General features: G+C 44.7%; 1 protein-coding gene across 4 annotated transcripts; it reads right to left on the minus strand.

The window, feature by feature from the left end:
- Positions 1-5,175: 5,175 nt before the first annotated feature.
- CNBP (CCHC-type zinc finger nucleic acid binding protein) lies at positions 5,176-18,715 on the minus strand. Of its 4 annotated transcripts, none has more exons than XM_019495451.2 (5): positions 18,643-18,715; positions 8,293-8,412; positions 7,496-7,588; positions 7,127-7,328; positions 5,176-6,474 (listed from the first exon to the last, which is right to left on the minus strand). In XM_019495451.2, the coding sequence occupies exons 2-5, from the start codon at positions 8,393-8,395 to the stop codon at positions 6,357-6,359; spliced, it is 516 nt and encodes a 171-aa protein (XP_019350996.1). In that variant the 5' UTR covers positions 8,396-8,412; positions 18,643-18,715; the 3' UTR covers positions 5,176-6,356. The 4 variants fall into 4 exon arrangements, with proteins under 4 accessions (XP_019350996.1, XP_014452364.1, XP_006258235.1 ...); XM_014596878.3 differs by lacking the exon at positions 18,643-18,715 and adding an exon at positions 18,341-18,431; XM_006258173.4 differs by lacking the exon at positions 18,643-18,715 and adding an exon at positions 18,273-18,396 and having other exon boundaries at positions 7,127-7,325.
- Positions 18,716-20,001: the final 1,286 nt, after the last annotated feature.

Consider the following 20,001-nt stretch of genomic DNA (forward strand, 5'->3'; position numbering starts at 1 on the left):
AGCCAGTCACGATCTTTTCAGACATCTACTTGTATCTCTAGATGCTGGCAGGGATATTGATGTCAATAACTCCTAAGGCAAGAACTTTGTACTATACTGCTATCACTGGCTGTGGAGTGAGAAAACCCAAGGATGCAGTGACCTTTGGAGACTATGAAGATGCTTTTGTGGTAAATATCATGTCCCATTTCAAGGAACCTTGCAGCAGGGTACATGTCATGTTTGACTGCTACAAACACCCATCAATCAAGGATGTTACTAGAAAGCATTGAATTGGGAAAGGAAGGGAAATAAAAATTAGCAGCAGGGACATCAGTGAATGTTCTCCATGGCACAGGCAACATGAATCCAAGGAAAACAAGGCATCACATGTTCCTCAAAAGGGAACTCTTACAGCAAGCATCACATGGTGACAAAGAACTAATAGTCAGCAGTGGTAATGATGGTTATGCTGTCTTCTCAACTGAAAGAAACATGGACCACCTCCACTCCACACAGAAAGAGGCAGACACCCACATGATCTTGCATCTCTCTGAGGCAATGTCAGAAGGATATGACAGTCATCGTCACAAGCAGCAATACAGATGTCCTATTACTACTGATTGCATTCTGGCCTTGTCTCAGTAGTGAGCTGTGGATGAAAGCAGGCACATCAAGAACTCAAATGATACACTGCTGTGCACAAGGTGGAATGCTGCGATGAAGTAAAGGATGGACTGCTGGGCTTTCATGCCCTCATGGGGTTGGATACCACAAGCCAACTCGCAGGAATTTTTAAGTTTGCTTGGAAGATCTTCTGTGAAACTTGTCTCCTGTCTCAATTTGAAGCATCTCACACACCAGATGCCCAAGTACTGGCCAGAGCTGAGGAATTTGTATGTAGATTGTATGAACCTATCAGGGAGACAGATTCCATTCACACTGTGGTGTGCTCATTTCAGAAAGGTGCAAGCTTGAAGACGTGCCACCAACACAAGATGCACTACTTCAGCACATCCGCTGAGCCCACTACCAAGCCTTTATTTGGCAAAATGCAGTGGTGGCAAATCCACAGATGCCAAGTCCCATAGAAAGTGGACGGCACATCAACCATGGCATGCTGTTGCCTTTACTGATAACAAAAGGCCTTACACAGCTGAGTGCTTGGACATCACAACCTGTGGATGTAAAACAAGCAGACATCAATGTATTGCACAACGTCCTGTAGTAGACTTAAACGGAGCAGCAGCTTGCAAATGTATGGATTAGTGCCAAAACCCCCCACAATAAAGACCATGACAGTGACTAGATTTATATGTGAATTGAACTCATCAAGTGATGTGGTTTAGAAAAATGTTGTAATGTTTACTTGAGGATTGGATTTTAAAATCAGGAGGGTGGGAAACCCCCCCCCCCCCCGAAACATTGTCTATTACTCTGTTGATTTTGGACCGCTAACTCCAGGGTACTTGTTAGGTAGCCTCTTATAGCATAGGATAATATTTGTGACATAAGAACATTAAATGTTCTTTCAAATGCAAATGTATCTTCATTTTCCTATACAGGTAGTCCTTGACGTACAGCGTTTTGAGTTGCAATGCTTTGTACTTACATTTATAAATTGATACCATTTCAACTTTCTGATGTCAGTTTTGACTTTACAACGCTTGATCCAACGCCACACCATGTCAGCGAACAAGTTTGTTGCATCACCCATCTCCCTGGAGAACATCTGTCCAAGCTTCCTTGGACACTAAGTAAGCAGACAAGACTCCAGAAAAGCCTGCAGCCAAGACTCCCAAGAAAACTCCAGCCAAGAACCCTTCAAAAAGTCCAGCAAAGTCACCTCAAAGAAGTCCTTCCAAATCAATGTGATCGCTATTTACAATCTAAATATATTAATGTAGCTAGACTACTCATCTATAGTTGAGTACAAAATTCCTGGGTTTTTTCTTTTTTGAAAATAGGACATCAGGCCTTAGTTCAGGAGCCAACCCCCCATTATAACACTGCTTCTTGGGGAGGGAGGGAAAAAGAGAAATCTATGTTCACATTGTAACAAAAAAAATTGTGCAAACTTCACTTTTTTCAGTATCTACACCCAGACTAGTAAGTAACAGGAGTCTCTACCCACTAACATCTAACCAGCAATTCCAAGCCAGGGTGTGGTGACACACTGGGGTGCCTTGAGATCCTTTGAAGGGTGCTGCAGGGCACACCATTAGGTGTGCCAACATGATTCACTATATCCATAGATTTCAAACAGGAATAGTGTTAAAAACATTCTTACCTGTTGTGGTCAGTTTTTTTTTTGCAACAGAAAGATTTCCTTATTATTTTCCTACAGTCAAGGATCAAGGGAAAATTATGAACTGACATTTTTCAAGGGGTGGCTTAAATCTGAAAGGGTTGGGAACCACTGATCTAAACTCTGCAGAATGACACTGTGAACCATCCACTGCCACAGGTTTTCAAACATTCTTCTAGCATGAGACCAGAATGACACAGCTCAGGTTAAAGGTAGACTGGCACTAGGCCAGATCCACCTCAGCTGCTTCTCTTCTCTGTCCAGTTGTGGAACATAATAGGCAGAGCTCCCCCATCCACTGAAGTTGTGGGTGCCTAGCTGCAGGCAGAGCTCGTTGTTACCAAATGCTGCAGAGACCACAGCTCTGCAAGCTGAATCTAAAGGTCAAACCACAGGCTGTAGGGTTGCCAGCTCTTGCACTGCCACACAACCTTTAATGGTCTCTGGATCAAAACATCTTGCATATTACCCTTACACTGAGTCAGAACAGTCCATCCAGCAGTACATATGAGACTGTACACTGAAGGACAAGACTAATCCATAGGTGTCCAGAGAGAATTTTTTTTTTTTTTTGCATTACTCAAAAATATAAAAAGGAAAAACTATCAAATTATAACAGCAGCCTCTTATTCTCCCCTTTGGTAAAGCCCATTGTTTCTTTTCTGTACCACATAAGTCTATGACTAGATTGCCTAAAACATTCATTAGTGTTCAGCTTAAGCTTTTCAGCATCAGTTTTTTGTTCCTCTGCAGAAGGAGCTCCAAAATGGACAGTCATCTACTTGAATGCAGTTTCTCTTGTTCCCTATTGATGATTCAGCTCAGTACAGTAGCATTGTCTGACCTCTAAAGAATATGCAGATTTCAGACCAAGATTTATTTTAATATATATTTTAAGAAAATCCAAATACTAGGTACTTTTTTGTTTTTGTTTTTTTGCGCAATAGCCCCATGACTTTGAGCCAGAAGAGGCCTCATTAAGCTTTGCAACACAAGGAATATTTGAGTTTTTCATTGTATGGAGTCTTTTACAGCAAGACTGTCCAACTGGCACCCTACGGGCCACACGCAACCCATGAAAGGTTAAGTTGTGGCCCCCACCCAGAAGCCACTTTCCCCACCAGGCTCCCCTCCTTTACTCCAGGTTCTGCTTCCATCCCTTGGGGTGGGATGTAGCAGCCACAGGGCCTAGGGTCTCTCATACAATACAATGAAGCAGAGGAACGTAGGGGACACCAGAGTGTATAGGATTAATTGTAGCAGGCAGCATCTAGAACACAAAACAGCCCCAATATCCAAGACAGCCAAGTTGAAAATCCCTTCTTCCTACTCACCCAAGAAAGAACTAGGCAAACTTTATGAGATCATATACAAAATATATCTCTGGAAATCTGACCGTACCTGAAGCATGAACTAAGCTTCTTTGAAACAGACTACTAGTTACCTAGCATTTGGGCAAGGAAGATCACAGAACAAGAGCCAAAACAAATGTTTACAAGCTGCAATACACAGTCTACAGAAAAGATAGTGACTAGTTACTGGTCTAAAGCAGGGGTGGCCATCCTGTGGCATAGGCAGAGTGCAGGGCTAATTTGTGACATGCCTGCCAAAAAGGTTGCCCCCCCCACCCCAAACCTAAGTTATCCTGGTACCTTAAAGCACTATAATTATCAAGCTAAAAACCCTCACACTGCCCAAACAAGTACTTCCATATGTAGTATTACGAGGCAAGTTCACATCTTGCTTTGGTAGGGGGAGGAGAGGTCCAAATTGGGGTAAGAGTATCACCACTTGGATACTCACCCCCCCTTCAGGTTCTGCTTCCTATTTTTGGGGATAGGGCAGTCCATAGCTTGGAGAGAAGGAGGGAGGCAGGGGAAGGAAGTGTTCAAGTGGTGATGCTGGGTGGGGGGTGGTAGAGAGGAAGGAAAGAGGTCCAAATTGGGGTAAAAATAAGATGTATTACAAGGCAAGGTCACTATATATTCAATAGGAGGCAGAATGATTTGGAAGGAGGGGGAGGGGCAGCAGCAAGATTCGACTGCTCTGCTATAGGGGATACACCAGTGCAAGGCTTGAATGCATTTGAATACTGTGACAAACACCGACGCCATCCTGTAGATCTGAGTATTAAGGCAGACTTCTGAACACTTCCTGAACTGGTTTTAAAAAAAAAAAAACCACACTTAAAGTGCTCAAGGTTCCCCTCCCTACAAATAAATGCCAGAAGGAATTCATTACACCAATTGCCATCTTTTAAGTTTGGTCCTTCCAAGATAGCACATTTTCCATTCCAATTCCATTAATGAATAAAGTAAAGGCAATGGCAGAGTGCCATATTCAATATAATCCATTGCAGAATCATAGGCAACTAAGTAGATTTAGCAAGGCTAGCATTAAGAAATGACCTGTCATAATGTTTACTTACTTCATACTGGTTAAGTCATCACTTCTTTCTATTTGATGGAAGCTACTCTAGTCTGCCCTCAATATTTCCAAATCTATAATACAAGGGAGGGGAAAGAGAGGCACCTCAAAAAAACAAAACAAAAAACACAAGAATATCATGGACTGAAGTTACTCTGGTTGTAAAGTGACAGCTAGCACTTTCTGCTTTGGTTAAAACAAGTTTCTATTAGTAGATCTCAACTCTCATTTAAAAATTATGGTTTCAGGACACCATGTATTGAGGCACCCTAAATGCAGGGCTGTTAGGCTTTCTTCTGCACTCCACTAATGAGCACTTCATCTTTCAAAGCCACTGCATTGGTATCCGACTTCTTAACCTACTTCACTGGAAGTGGCATTGCAGTAGTATTCATGTGTCCAGCACATTCAAGTACAAGTAAGAGACTAGCTTTACGCTGCACAAATCAGCAAGAAGCTCATACATGAAGCAATGTTTTAATTGGAAGCTCGTATAAAGGTTAAAGCAACAGCCTACTGTATAAAGGAACAAACATTTTTATGATGTCAAGGTATGCAGAGAAGCAAAGACCTGTAAGAAGTGCTGCAAAAAGTAGCACAATGTAAGTTTTCTGAAGTTACAGGATTGAGATCAACACCACAAGACTTTGAACAAAAAGAAAAAGGTCCAAACTGTAAGCTTTTAAACACCTCCACATTCCCCTCTTTAATATGGTGTTTTGCACTGTGTACATGAACAAAAACTAAGCAAAAAGGAACTTTAGCCAAACTCCCCTTCCTCCTCCAGCTTTATTGATAGTTTAAAATTACACTTCTATGTTCTAGGTCTTCAATTGCTTTTACCATCTTACTTTAAAAACTGATTACAAGCAAATGAAACTCAGTTGTCTAAGTGATATAGTATACAAAAATAACATCTTGATTTCTGTGAAAATGCATCTTTGCAACTCCTGAATAGCTCCAAATTGTGTATGCTATGAGAACTGATGTTCTGGGTTTTAGATTTAAATTTGCAATATTCATTCAAAAAGCTTCCCATTACTTTCTGTATCTCCAACATCAACATTCTTTGACTGAATTACTGTTACTTTTAAAGTTTTATTCCTGATTTCTCTCTCTCTCTCATGGCCAGTAACAGGCATGTGCATCTTGTTTGTTTACTCCCACACAGCTATATGCTCTAGGTAAGGCCTGATATAGATATTACTTGGTGTTGTTAACAGCTACTGAGGTCAGACAATTCAAGGCCATTATAATAAAATTAAGAGTTACTTGTGGAAGTTTTGACACTTCCAGGATTTCTTTTGTCCTGCACAGAATCACTTCCATGTAACCCAGAGAGGGTTTGCTGGTCTGACTCAACTCTTCCCACTCATCAATCCCTATTCACCAGTGGCACGGAAAGGGGGTTCTTTAACAAAGCATTATACATAACACCTCTACCAAACTAAACATAAACATTTTTTTGTAGTTAAATGCAGAAAGTTGATTTTTTCCACCCCTTTCCTCCTTTTACATGGCAAGTAAAGCTCACTGGCCTGGGAGTAGCCTCTATCTGCCAACCTTTGGCCAGTGAAGAGGATTCAGAGAAAAATAATACAACCATCAATCAGAAAAAGGAGGGGCGACAAAGGAAAAATTATTAGGCTGTAGCTTCAATTGTGCATTCCCGTGCAAGGTGCCCTGACTCTCCGCAGCGATAGCAGTTGACTTCACTTGTCTTGCTGCAGTTGATGGCCACATGGCCAGTTTCACCACACCTGGGAGAAGGAGAAAGAAAAAAAAAAAAAAGTTATATGCAAGCTTTAGACTTGTTAGGCTTTTAGGCAAGTCAGGAAAAACAAATCCTGCACTGGTTATAAAGTGTACTAAATGATACACTGGGTTGTCCTCCAATTCTGAAGGTGACATTTGCATTGTGCAGCTGTTCAAGCTGTAAATATTACCTACTGACATCATCTAAACTAAAAGTTAGGCACGTGTCTCTGGTGTAGAACTAAGTCAAGTTAGGCAGCCCGACTACAAGCTTAAGTCAGATGCAGCCAGAAGCAGTAAAGCTGAACTGCATTCTATTCTAAATCTTGCTGCACTTACACCAAAGCACCCCACTAAATAAGACTTGAACAAGAGGTGGGTCCCCAGAAGGCAAGACTTCCCCATGACAAATATGCCTCTTCAATTAAAGTCTGGTAGTACTCTAGTTGCCATTTGGAGCATCCAGTAAAGCACCAGTGTTGTATGTTACTCCACTACTTGAAGACAGTTGAGCTTTTTCCCCTCCCCTCCCCCAAAACAGTAATTATGGCATATTTTTAAATTTATAGGCATGAACTTGGATCATTGTATTCCCTTTTAGGATTGGTCTATAGTAATCCTTGCATCACTGGAGGCAATGACTTTAATGACACTTACCTATAGCATTTCACTTTGGTGCAGTCTTTTTGAATGTGTCCAAACTCCCCACAAGAGTAGCACTTCTGCTCATCTGCATGGTCACAGTCACGAGCCAGATGACCTGGTTTGCCACAGTTATAGCAGCACTGCTCTCTCTCTCTCTTCGGCTCCTTGCAGTCCTTAGCAATATGGCCACCTCTGCCGCAGTTATAGCAGGCTTCCACAATAAGAAAAGAGACAGAACAAGACTATAAAACCTTTATTAAGTTAATTCTAACATGCATTTACTAGGAACCAATTGGTTCTATGTTCAAATACACAAATGTCATGTGTAGCTTGTGATGTTTGGTTCCTCCCCCCACCCCACCATCCCCTCTTAATACTTACCATCCTCCTGAAGATCACAGTCCTTGGCAAGATGGCCAGACTCACCACAGCGATAGCAGATGTCTGGGAGAGATGAAGACATGAACTGGAAGCCTGTTTAAGAATGAGAAAGTTTTAGTGACCTAGTTATACATCATAAACAAAAAGTAAATACTTATTATGCCACTGCAATTGTCCTTTTTGCAATACACCAAGGAAATCCTTCTCACAGGTATCATAATATAGTAAAAGCTGCATTATCCGGCACTTTACCATCTGGAATGCTCTGTTAACTGGCATCTGCCATTGAAGGAAGATGTGTATTGCCATCTCATATCCAGAAAAATTCCAATAGCCACCCGGCATCTTTCCATGCCCTTCTCATAGATCTGTTGTTTACGGAAGCTTCAGGGTGCTGCTGAGCAGCGTCACTAGCGACAGTCTCAACTGTAAACATCTGCCATTGTCATCACATTGTGCTTGTGCTGGATCATGACTCTCAGCCAGCTGGCATATTTGATTAACCAGCACCCCCCACCCACCATGGATGCCAGATAAACAGAGCTTTTACTGTACTATGAAATATTGGAGAATGTAGAAAGTGGCAGTAGGCATCATTAAAAAAAAAATTATATATAAATGAAACAAGCAACACGAACCAATTAAGTACACTTAGTACATCATAAGTACAGATAATCAAATTCAGAGAGTGTTGTGTCATTTCTACAAGGGCTATAAAAATAAAGTGTACAAGTTTTACAAGATGCAAACTATGCTTCAATGAGTGTAAGTTAGAAATTTTTACAAAGGCAGATTACCTCTGCCACGGCTTCGCATCCCACGACCACGTCCAATACCAGTAGGGCATTCCCGAGCCCAGTGGCCAGTACGTCCGCATTTGAAGCACTCGTTGCTGCTCATCGTTGTGGTTCAGTTCTCTAGGTATAAGTGAAGGATATTAAGTAAACTAACTCTGGTTCTTCTAAAGGCTGTATTTTAATGTAGTCTCTCAAGCTTGCTGCATTTTCAGCCATAACAAGTCAAACATAACAGCTGAAAGATACCTCACATTTTAGTTCCTCAGATAGGATTCTGCTGCATCTTTATTCATTTGGCTATGAAGTGGTCTATTTATAGGGATGTGTATGACATTCTTATTTATGATGAACCATAAACTATAAATGTTGGCCATGCAAAGGGAACCCTGCTTTTTTTGCAGTTTAGTAAGCTCACTATGAAGCTACTGTTTAAAAGAAAAATTCAGAAAAGCAGAACTGTACTGTTTAAACATTCAACTGCATTTCCTCGGGAATCTTAAATTTTCGCCTAGATTAACATTTCTCACCTTATGGATATGAAAATAAGCTATTTTCACTTCTGGGGTCCCTTACAGTGTCAAGACTGAACTCTGAGGAGTTTGTTCTGTTACCACACATTAGGTACTATTTCACCTAAAAATTTAGGCAATATACTTACAAAGAACAATTTAACTCAGGTTACCACCCATAATCCTACTGAAGCTACAGAATCTTCCTACTCAAAAAAGTAGCTAGCATAACCTTTTGCATACATACTCTTACTTTTCCCAGCAAAACATATAAACATCTCCAAGTAATAAATACAATGCTTTAGAAAAAGCTATTAGACAAAAACCTAAAACATACAGTGGAAGTAGAAAAGGAAGTATATCTTTCAATGTTAAAATAGATGCATCCAAATCCACCTCATTCATTACATGAAGTTTTGCCTCCTAACATTTGTTGCAAAGACTTTGTGACGTACCAAAATAAATATGTTTCCATGAAATCCAACATAGCCCAATAGTCCCAGCTTTTGTATTACTCAGTTGTTTTAAGTCTGCTTATTTATATGTCCTTGTTCACTACTACAGTTGGCAGGAGCAGCCAGTTGCTGACAATACAGCTAAGGCTTGAGGGGATGTGTCAAATTTACCCCAGCCCCTGGATCAAATCCAGGCCATGGGCAGGACCTAAAGGGCCAGGAGCCACATTTGGAAGGCAGCATACATCTGGGGGCAAGCCACAATGCAAGGCTAGTCTCAGCAGCACTACTACCGAGTTCAAGCAGTAGCATGGGTTTGGGGGGCTGCCACCAATGGCCAACTGGAATCTAGGGATTCCTAATGCTGCAGGCCCCCTTCCCTCCCACCCCAACTTCTGGCAGCCTGCCAGACGGAGTGGTTCTACAGGCCAAGTTTGGCCCATGGGCCACACACTTGGCATCACTGCTCTAATGCTTCATTCCTATTAACACTTCTGTATTCAGGCCACTGTTTACCACAGCCTCACCTGTCCAACAGCTTCTCTCCCTACATACGTTTTTTGTGCCCTTCCTTCCAGCCTCCTTGGCAGTATCCATCTTGTTTTCACATTTGTTTCTCAGGAGTTCTTAAACCTATTTACTCCAGGAGCCATTTACTTGAGTGACTTAAGTCAACTCCTCATGTTTACCATGGTAAAAAGTTACACAGAAGCTTTGTATTTGGACATTTCTTCCTTCAAACAAACAACCCACCCACAGGAGTTGGCAAGTGCCTTTTGAGAGGTTCTGTAGTTTTCACTTCAATTTTTCATTTTTCCCTTTAATTATGTTAGCAAAATGTTAAGAGTATTGGCTTTAGAAGCTCTTAAAAGATATGATTGCTGATAGCTGATAAAGTGGTCAGCAAACTCATTTAAGATGAATGAATTCAACGACATTTCACTTACTTGAAGTTTAATTTAGAATATTTAAGGCTCCTATTTCAGGTGACAAGGCAGGTACTTGATTGAATACACTGCTGTTTATAATGTTAACCATGTTGATACTGGTAAACAGGGAACAAGCAAAGACTGGTTTCTCCAATTGGCCTAAGTGCACACTGAGTCTTTCGCTTACGTTGCTGTTTCTTGTTCTGGTCTGAAAGACTCATTCTTCCTCCTGCAATCCTGCTTGAACCTCAGACTTGAGAGACTTTGATACCCACAGCAGGGACACAAGACTTGATTAGAACTTCAAAGTACAACATATATGAGAGCACTAATTAAGATGTATGCAGAATCTGACATGTAGTTGAAGAGCTTCACTACAGCTTTTAACTGCTGGAGGATTTTCAACTAAAACAAGTTGAAAATAGAGTAAGATTTAAAATTCAGGTTAAATTCTTAAATTTAGAAGAGGACCAATTAAACTGTAGCTGGGTTTTCATGGCATTACTTGAAATGTTCCTCCACTCCTCCCTTTTTCCTCCTTATTCACTTGGAAGGACTGGATGCCTTTAAGTCGGCAGGCCCGGATGAGCTCCATCCGAGGGCGCTGAAGGCACTGGCAGACATCATTGCAGAGCCACTGGCGGGAATATTCGAACGCTCGTGGAGCACGGGCCAAGTCCCGGAGGACTGGAAAAGGGCTAAACGTGGTCCCCTTTTTGAAAATGGGGAGGAAGGAGGACCCGGGCAACTATAGGCCAGTCAGTCTCACCTCCATCCTTGGTAAAGTCTTTGAAAAAATTATCAAGGCTCACATTTGTGAGAGCCCAGCAGGGCAAATTATGCTGGGGGGAAACCAGCACGGGTTTGTGGCGGGCAGATCGTGCCTGACCAATCTAGTCTCCTTCTATGACTAGGTTACGAAACGCCTGGACACAGGAGGAGGGGTGGATGTCGTATACTTAGACTTCAGGAAGGCCTTTGATACGGTATCCCACCCCATACTGGTGAACAAGTTAAGAGGCTGTGATGTGGATGACTACACAGTCCGGTGGGTGGCGAATTGGCTAGAGGGTCGCACCCAAAGAGTCGTGGTGGATGGGTCGGTCTCGACCTGGAAGGGTGTGGGCAGTGGGGTCCCGCAGGGCTCGGTCCTTGGACCGATACTCATTAATGTCTTCATCAGCGACTTGGACGAGGGAGTCAAATGTACTCTGTCCAAGCTTGCAGATGACACAAAGCTATGGGGAGAAGTGGACACGCCGGAGGGCAGGGAACAGCTGCAGGCAGACCTGGATAGGTTGCACAAGTGGGCAGAAAACAACAGGATGCAGTTCAACAAGGAGAAATGCAAAGTGCTGCACCTAGGGAGGAAAAATGTCCAGCACACCTACAGCCTAGGGAATGACCTGCTGGGTGGCACGGAAGTGGAAAGGGATCTTGGAGTCCTAGTGGACTCCAAGATGAACATGAGTCGGCAGTGTGACGAAGCCATCAGAAAAGCCAATGGCACTTTATCGTGCATCAGCAAATGCATGACGAATAGGTCCAGGGAGGTGATACTTCCCCTCTATCGGGCGCTGGTCAGACCGCAGTTGGAGTACTGCGTGCAATTCTGGGTGCCACACTTCAAGAAGGATGCGGATAACCTGGAGAGGGTCCAGAGAAGGGCAACTCGTATGGTCAAGGGCCTGCAGACCAAGCCCTATGAGGAGAGACTAGAGAAACTGGACCTTTTCAACCTCCGCAAGAGAAGATTGAGAGGCGACCTTGTGGCTGCCTATAAGTTCATCACGGGGGCACAGAAGGGAATTGGTGAGTATTTATTCAGCAAGGCGCCCCCGGGGGTTACAAGAAACAATGGCTACAAGCTAGCAGAGAGCAGATTTAGACTGGACATTAGGAAGAACTTCTTCACAGTTCCAGTGGCCAAGGTCTGGAACGGGCTCCCAAGGGAGGTGGTGCTCTCCCCTACCACCCTGGGGGTCTTCAGGAGGAGGTTAGATGAGTATCTAGCTGGGGTCATCTAGACCCAGCACTCTTTCCTGCTTATGCAGGGGGTCGGACTCGATGATCTATTGAGGTCCCTTCCGACCGTAACATCTATGAATCCCCAAGGTGCCGTCTCCTGACCCAACCTGATTAAGGAATACACTGAGGATATCTAGCAGTGGCCCTTAAATAGCATGGATCCTCATGGCCATCCCAGATTCAGCTAAAAAAAAAAGGGGGTGAAGTACGTGGAGTAATTTCAAGGCTACAGAGAAGAGGAGATGGTATAAAAATTATTAATGGAGTGCTTGTTTAAAAATATATGGTTTTGCAGAAAAGTGCTGGGTAACAAAGAAATTTCACAGCGCTCTGCCGATTTCTTCATGCTAGTTTCTGGAGGTCAGCTGGATTTTCAGGAAATCAGAGGAACCACCTTCCTTTACATTTGTAATGGTAGACTTTTGGGGAGAGTAAACTCCTCAATGTGAATATACAGAAACAAGTCTTTTGCATCTATTTATTTCTTGGTGCATGAGCTAGTATTTGCCATCATTAAAGTAGTATTCATGCTAAGAAAAAACAACACAACAACGAAGAAGTACACCTCTTAATTTCCATTTCCAGTTCCACACACTAAATCAACCTTTCAGCAGAACATGGATTAAGATATGGGCATTCAAAGACCGAAGTGATTGCTATCCCAGCTGTCAGGGTCATCTTAATTAAGACCACCTGCAGTGAAGAAAAGAAACAGAAGTGGAGTTTGACTTCAGTCATTACTCCAGGGAGGGCATTTAAAAAAAAAAAAATAAAATAAAAAAAAAATTACAGCATATGTACAGGTAATCTTAAACCAACCAAAGCCAGAAATCCACCTATTGACTTGTTCAGGGTACCCTTTTATGCATAAGAAGCTGTACTTGTACACAATTGAAGTTTGCTGAATCCCAGAAAGGAAAGCAGACCTGGACAGTTAGACAAGACAGAAATTGAAAGAAGCTGGTAGAAAGGAATTCAGAGACCCAGGCACACAAGAATTCCACCTGTTTCATAGACAGCCATTTCCCAAAATTTTTGTTTTAGATGCTTATCGGGGAAAAAAATAATTTAACTTCAATAGTTGCATTTTCGCTTTTGATGCAAAACAGCCTGAAGATCTAAGTGATCAGAACCATATTGGAAGACTAAAGTGACTGAAGAATCAACAAAGCTAGTTAAAAGATGAGCAACTAAAGTTAGCAGCTAGTTAACATCTGGGGGGGGGGGTTTGTTTGTAGGTCTGATATCTCTTTCAATGAAGATGGTAGCAGGTGTTTTTACTGCAAGGTTCTACAGAAGTAAACCCTTTGCCATGGAAGAAGGTAGAGACAGAGAAAGCCAAAGAGCTTTTCAAGCCTCAAGCATCAGAAGTAGTAATAGTAGTAGTATTATCAATTTAAGTTCTTTCTGTATGTCAAGGACAGATTATGTCTATGCTTTATGATAAGGCTTCTCTCATTCAATTCAGTTAACATTGGCTAAAATTATAGCAAATCCCAAATATGGGATGACTCCTGCAGCAACCATGATTGGCTGTGCTTCCACGGCAGGTAGGAACATGGGACAGGCAGCCAACCTGGGGCTGGAGCTTTTCACATCAGAGCCAGACAAGTGGGAGAATGTTGACTGCTCACCTGGCTCTGGGCTACAGGGAGAACCTGTTTGGTGGTTTGGGGAGATGTCAAATAGTCAAGTTTAAAACAACTTTTTTTTTTTTTAAATGACTTTTTTACCTTGTGTTACATAATTGGAGTTTTACCTGTATGGTGACAGGAGAGCCACAAGTCTGCGGAACATAGAAAGCTTGCAGCCTTCACAAGGAAAACATGTGCTGAGCTATGAAACTCAAAGCTGAGGACAACAGAAGCTATGGAAATCTAAGCATGCAGAATTTGATTTTGAATAGGGCAGGAAGTGGTGAGGGACTAGAAACTAGTCCTATGTGCAGAAGAGAGCTAATGGTAATTTAGAACTTACATCAGCTAAGAGGTGATACTTGTCAAGGGGGAAGTTCAGCTAATAGCTTTCAAAGGGTGTGCAAGTAGGTCCCTTGACTTCTGCCTTTCACCCATCCAGTAGGAATACTCCCCCAAGAAACTGTCCATCAAGGAAGAAGAGATGTTTTGGCCCTGTGGAATATCCACAAATACTTAAAGCCAGATCCGTATTTGCTCTGGATGGCAGATTTCTACAAGTTCAATGAGATGACACTGGAGTAAACTGAAGTAAATGTTAGGATGGCTTCAAAGCAAGTTTTGATACTTGTCTTCAAGGATCATTGTGATTTTAAATTATTAAAATTGAAGTTTAATTCCATGCTTTTGAATGGGTTTTTAAACTAACACCATATGGCATATTTAAGGCTTTGAAATTCAGATCTGCAGCTCTAGGCTTTATGCAGAAATCCACAATTCCATTCAGTTTGTTGAAAGACAGAGCCCTTTACAACTTAAAAAAAAAAAAAAAAAGGAAAAAAAAAAAATGAAAGAACCCCAACCCCTAAAGTAGGCACCACGTTCTCTCCCCACCTCTAAACAGTGGCTTTGTACTCTTTTTTCCATTTTATTATGACATTTGCTCTTCTACAAAGAGACTTTCAGATTTACGGTTAATATAAAAAAAAAATTGTGAAAAAACAAGATGTTTCCCCCCCTTGTAACACTGAAAAAGATCTTCCTTTAAAAAGAAGAGAGAGCAGCTACAGACTTCTCTTCTGAAGTCATTAAATGCATCTTCCATCCATCTAACGTTTTAACAACAAAATGTTAGTCTACAGTAGGGGTTCTCAACCTCCAGTCCCTAGGGTTCCCCATGGGTAAGGAAATTTAGCGGTGGTGGAGCAATGGCCATTAATATGGCCACCCTCTCCTCTGCCAAAATTCACAAACCCAAAGCCCTGAAAGGCTGTTCAGTGCCAGGCTGTTCCAACCCCATGATGGGGATGGATACAAGGCCAGGCCATGGCCCCTCTTCTTCCCCCCCTAAACAGCCAGATGCCACTCCCCGCCCCCAAACCTTGTCCCTAGTGCCAAATCAGGGCCACCAGCCAGATCCAGCCTATGGAGGCACTACCTATCTAGCCCACTGGCGGGGGGGGGGGGGGGGGGGGGGGGGGGGGGGGGGGACCAAGCTACAAACCAACCTCCTAGCTAAATTCTGCTACCTCACAATATAAAAATGTGGATGCACAGTCACTAGCAACTCCTGGAGCTGGCCTACAGTTTCCTTCCATGCTAGCTATAGCTTCCAGTTATATGACAACTCAGAGTACAATAGATAAGATTAGAGAACAAAGTAGAACTGCTACAGGAATATCATTCTGGCACTACTAGCATTACTTCCGAATGCAGAACTGCTTGCTACCTCTGTTAAGTAGTATACTAGGGTAGTTATTTTTGCCATACCTGTTAGATGCTTCCCTTGACATACCAGCATCACTTATCTGATGTTGATAGTACTTCAGCCGTCAACCACGCATTGCAACAGCAGGTCCATTTATGATGCAATATGCACTAGTATGCTGGTGAAAAGGCTTATCTCCTGCCAATTTAGTATGCAACATCTAAAACACCAAGCCCTAGAGAATTCCAAAGGAACCCCCCCCCCCAGTGTGTTTGTCTAGATCCAGGCTCTAATATCGTAACTTACACCTGACAGCAACTCATTTACTACAACAGGGTTTAGAGGGAATGAAGAACCTGGATGCATGCCACAGTACCAGAAGTCACTTTAAAAAGCAGCGCACATGCCATCAGCTGTGAATATACTAGGCTGTTAGTGATCAGCCTACATAACCAGCATCACATACGTGCTATAAACAGGTCAAGAGTCAGCCTAACAGCCAAGTCATACATCAGCTAGACTGCGCTGCATTTACCCCTCCCCAGAAGCTTTTTAAGTGGGAATCTAGGGGAAGAATAGCAAGAAGACAGCCATTAGTGTGGTTTCCTTAGATCCATCAGAACATCATTTGTTGGAAGCAAACAAACAATGCCCTCCCATTTATAAAGAAAACTATTCACTTCCACAACTTGTGTTAAAGCAAGGGTTTTCAACCTGTGGTCCAGACCTCTGGGAGTCCACAGACCATGTTTTAGGGTGCCATGAAAAAAGTGACTATGATCAAAAGTATGTGAATATCCACACTTACAATTCAAAGGAATCTGCACCTATTTGAAATTAAAGGGGTCTGCAAATGAAAAAAGGTTGAAAGCCACTGATTTTAGAGAATTACCAGTACTAGTCAAGTTGATAGCAATGGCTACTGGTAGTATTCAAATGAACACCCATCTAGTTACATTAATATACCACCCAATGTGCACACTTGATAAAGAAAAAGATGAGTTAGCACCTCTGGCCTTAGCCATTTCTAGTATACTCTTCACGGTGGCCAGCCAACTGTGATCCAGGTTGGACTGCCAGGAAGAGCTTATTTTATTGGGACAACGCCACACTATTTTAGGCATTAAATAATGGGGAACTAAGCTCATGAAAAAAGTTTACTAGAGGTCTAAAGGGAAAAAGAATCACTCAGAAGAATCTGTCTCACTTAAGTGTATCAAGCTCCATAGGCAAGGAAAAAAAAAAAATCTCTTGATCCAACTGCAGACAAGCAACAGAAGTTTAGAACAAAGTTGATAAGGGCCAGAGTGTAAGAGAGGTATAAGCCTTTTATTACCCTACTTATAAATTCACTCCCCCAGCAAACCAGAAGCCTCACATACCATTCACGACTATGTAGTGCAAGTATTTCCACTTGGAAATAAAGAAATAAAATCCTTAAGAATATTTATAGGTGCAAGCAGGCACATTTCTCCTAGTTCTAAACTTTTGTTTAGATCTGTAACCATTTGTAATACCCAAGCTTAATTGCAATGCTATGGCTCCATGATTGTATGATGTTGTGAACAAATAAGCTTGCTACTTCTATAAATACAGGGGAGGAAGGGGGGGGGGGGAAGATGAGGTAGACAGTTACTTGTTCATCTATTTAGGGAAATGCATACTCAGAAATGACTGAGTAGTGTTTAAGGCACTTATCATGGGGGAAGTTCAGCTAATAGCTTTCAAAGGGTGTGCAAGTAGGTCCCTTGACTTCTGCCTTTCACCCATCCAGTAGGAATACTCCCCCACCTTCCCCAAGAAACTGTCCATCAAGGAAGAAGAGATGCTTTGGCCCTGTGGAATATCCACAAATACTTAAGAAAGCTAGATCCATATTTGCTCTGGATGGCAGATTTCTGCAAGTTCAATGAGATGACACTGGAGTAAACCGAAATAATGTTAGGATGGCTTCAAAGCAGAGTCTGACAAAATTTAAATTAAGTGGTTTTAAGTTGGAACTGTAACGAAGCAGCCCCTGGGCACCTTCCCCTAACTCCAAAATTAGAAAACTAAGGACAAAAAAAAACCAACCAACCAAACAAACAAAAAAATTAGAGGGGGAAAAAAAAGCCCACAATAAACAAGTGCAGCAGCCGGGACCCCCACCCCCGGGGGGCGGATGCAGATGGCTGCATCCCCGCGGCCCAGCCCGAGCACATGGATCAGCCACATGGCCGGCTCCCGCCAGGCCCAGGCCCAGGCCCAGCCTCAGCCTCAGCCTCGCCCGCTCGAGCGGGCGGGGCTCGAGCACTGCTGGTTAGGACTAGGCGAGGAGCAGCTCGGCCCGACCTCGCCTCTGGCCCGGCCCCAGCACCGCCTTCCACCCCCCCCAACGGAGCAATCGGTGCCGCGCCCGCTAACGCCCATGGAGCGATGGCCCCCGCCCGGGGCAGCAACCGTCGCGGGCGCAGCGCAAAGGCTATATTTCCGCTTCGCGCCCATGATTTTGGCCCCGCAGCACGAGAGGCCTGCCCCGTCCCCCCACTCACGCAACGGGAGCTCGGCCAGGCCGCCCGCGCCACCGAGGCTCCCCCGCCACGGGCCCGAGCTGAGCGAGGCGGGCGGAGCCTTCCCGCGCGCTAGGCCGGAGTGCGCCACAGCCGCCGCCATCGCCCCTTCCCCTGGCGCGGCGCCACGGGTCCCTCCCCAGGGCCGCCCCCCGGCCCGGCCGGTACCTGACGGCCGCTGCCTGTGCCGGGAGCGCGAGTGACGAGGCCCCGCTGCTCCGCTCCGCGCCACTCACCGCTGCGACCCTCCTGGCTGCGCCACACGCGGTTTGCGCACGGCCCCACGCCCTCGCGCTCTCCCCCCTCCCCGACCCCTCCCTTCTGTTCTGCGCACGGCTCCCTATCCAGCTCGCGCAACCAATGGGCACCGGCCACTGCGGCTGGAGCAGCCAACTAGCGCAGAAGATCAGGCAACCAATTGGTGCCGTCCGATGGTGGGCGGTGCCCGCCTCCCGGCCTAGGCGCTTTGGCCTGTCCCAGACCGGGGGGGGGGGAAGGGGACTGGTGTCCCTACGCTGCGCCCTGGGCCTGGCCTTGCCTCGGGCTGCGGCGCCGCCTCGTTCGCTGAGTGCGGCTGGGACGCGGCGGCTGCCCTTGCCCCCGCCCTGCGGACGCGGCGGTGACGCGGTGCTGCCCCGGCGGAGCATGGCGGGTGCGGGGCGGGCGCTCTAGCCGTGACTCAGCGCAGCCCTCGCCAGTCTCCGGGGCGGCGCTGTCCCGCGATGCGGTGCTCTCCGAGCCGCTCCCCCCGCCTGCGCAGCTTGTCAGCCTCCGGGGAGCGGCGCCCCGCGTGTCTTCGGTCTCCTCTCCCCGAGGCCGCAGCCGAGCAGCTGGCTTGACGTGTCCCGGCTCCCAGGGAGCTCAGCGGGGGCGAGGGTGGCTGTACCACTTCCAGCCTGGCACCGCCCTGGCTTTTGCCACCGCAGTCTCGTTTGCACACTCCAGCCCTCCAGACCAGCCGGCAGCGCGGGGCACAGTGGTCGGGGCAGTCTGGGGGTGGCGGATGGAGCAGGAAGCTGGTGGGGGGAGAAGAAAGCAAGAGTAGCAGATGGGGAAAGGTATCAGAGGGTACCGAGGAGTCCGTTGGGCCAATTTGTGACCAAAAAGGTTGCCCAGGAGAATGGCAGCCATCTTGAATGAAAGTCCCTTGGCCTCAGCTCTCCCAGAAGAAGTGGACTTCCGCAGCTGAGCTGGAAGGGACCTTAAGTGTGTTTACTTCAGATCCCTTCAGAGACGAGATTTGCTGTCCTTGAACCATGCCAGATGCCTGTCCGGCCTCTTGGTGAAAACCTGCATGTGAAGGAGATACCACAAGCCCAGGCAGCCTGCTCCACTGTGCTACTGCTCCTACAGTTAGACATTTCTTTTCCTCAGGTTTGGAAATGGCTGGTCCTGTATTGTGAATAACAAATGCTGATCAAGGGTGACGTCACTAATAGGAAACTTAAAACATTCTAACAGGTATCACAAGACTTAGTGTAAAGCCAAGTGAGTTTACAAGTCTCCAATCCATCTCTCCCACCAACTACTTTCATGATACTGCACCACTATGACCTTGATGGGAAGAAAATATAGTTAATCCAAGACTTCGTCCTTTCATTCCCAAATATATGTTTGTCCTTTTTGCTTACCTGTGACTTGTGGTTTGTGCAATCTTATAAAGGTATTACATCGGGGCCTACCTGTGGTATAGTTGCCTCAAGTGGCCCAGGCAGTCTATGTGTGTGGCACACCACACATCTGGGATGAGACGAGGGAGCCCACTAACAGATAGGGCAGGAAGCAGAAAGCAAGGCAGCAGATGGGGAAGCTGATAGGAGTGGCACTTGGGAAGGGTGTGGGGCTTGTGCTATGCCTGCTGAGAAGTTTGGCCCCATACTGTTTACTGTATACTATT

Source organism: Alligator mississippiensis, chromosome 12 (genome assembly GCF_030867095.1).
Source record: "Alligator mississippiensis isolate rAllMis1 chromosome 12, rAllMis1, whole genome shotgun sequence".
NCBI classification, from domain to species: Eukaryota; Metazoa; Chordata; order Crocodylia; family Alligatoridae; genus Alligator; species Alligator mississippiensis.

Bases quoted from the DNA above. Each gene is read 5' to 3' on its own strand.
- CNBP (XM_019495451.2), bottom strand. From the start codon at position 8,395: ATGAGCAGCAACGAGTGCTTCAAATGCGGACGTACTGGCCACTGGGCT. The intron at 7,589-8,292 runs GTAATCTGCCTT...ATTCTTAAACAG, and splicing joins GATGCGAAGCCGTGGCAGAG to GCTTCCAGTTCATGTCTTCA. The intron at 7,329-7,495 runs GTAAGTATTAAG...TTCTTATTGTGG, and splicing joins CTGTGATCTTCAGGAGGATG to AAGCCTGCTATAACTGCGGC.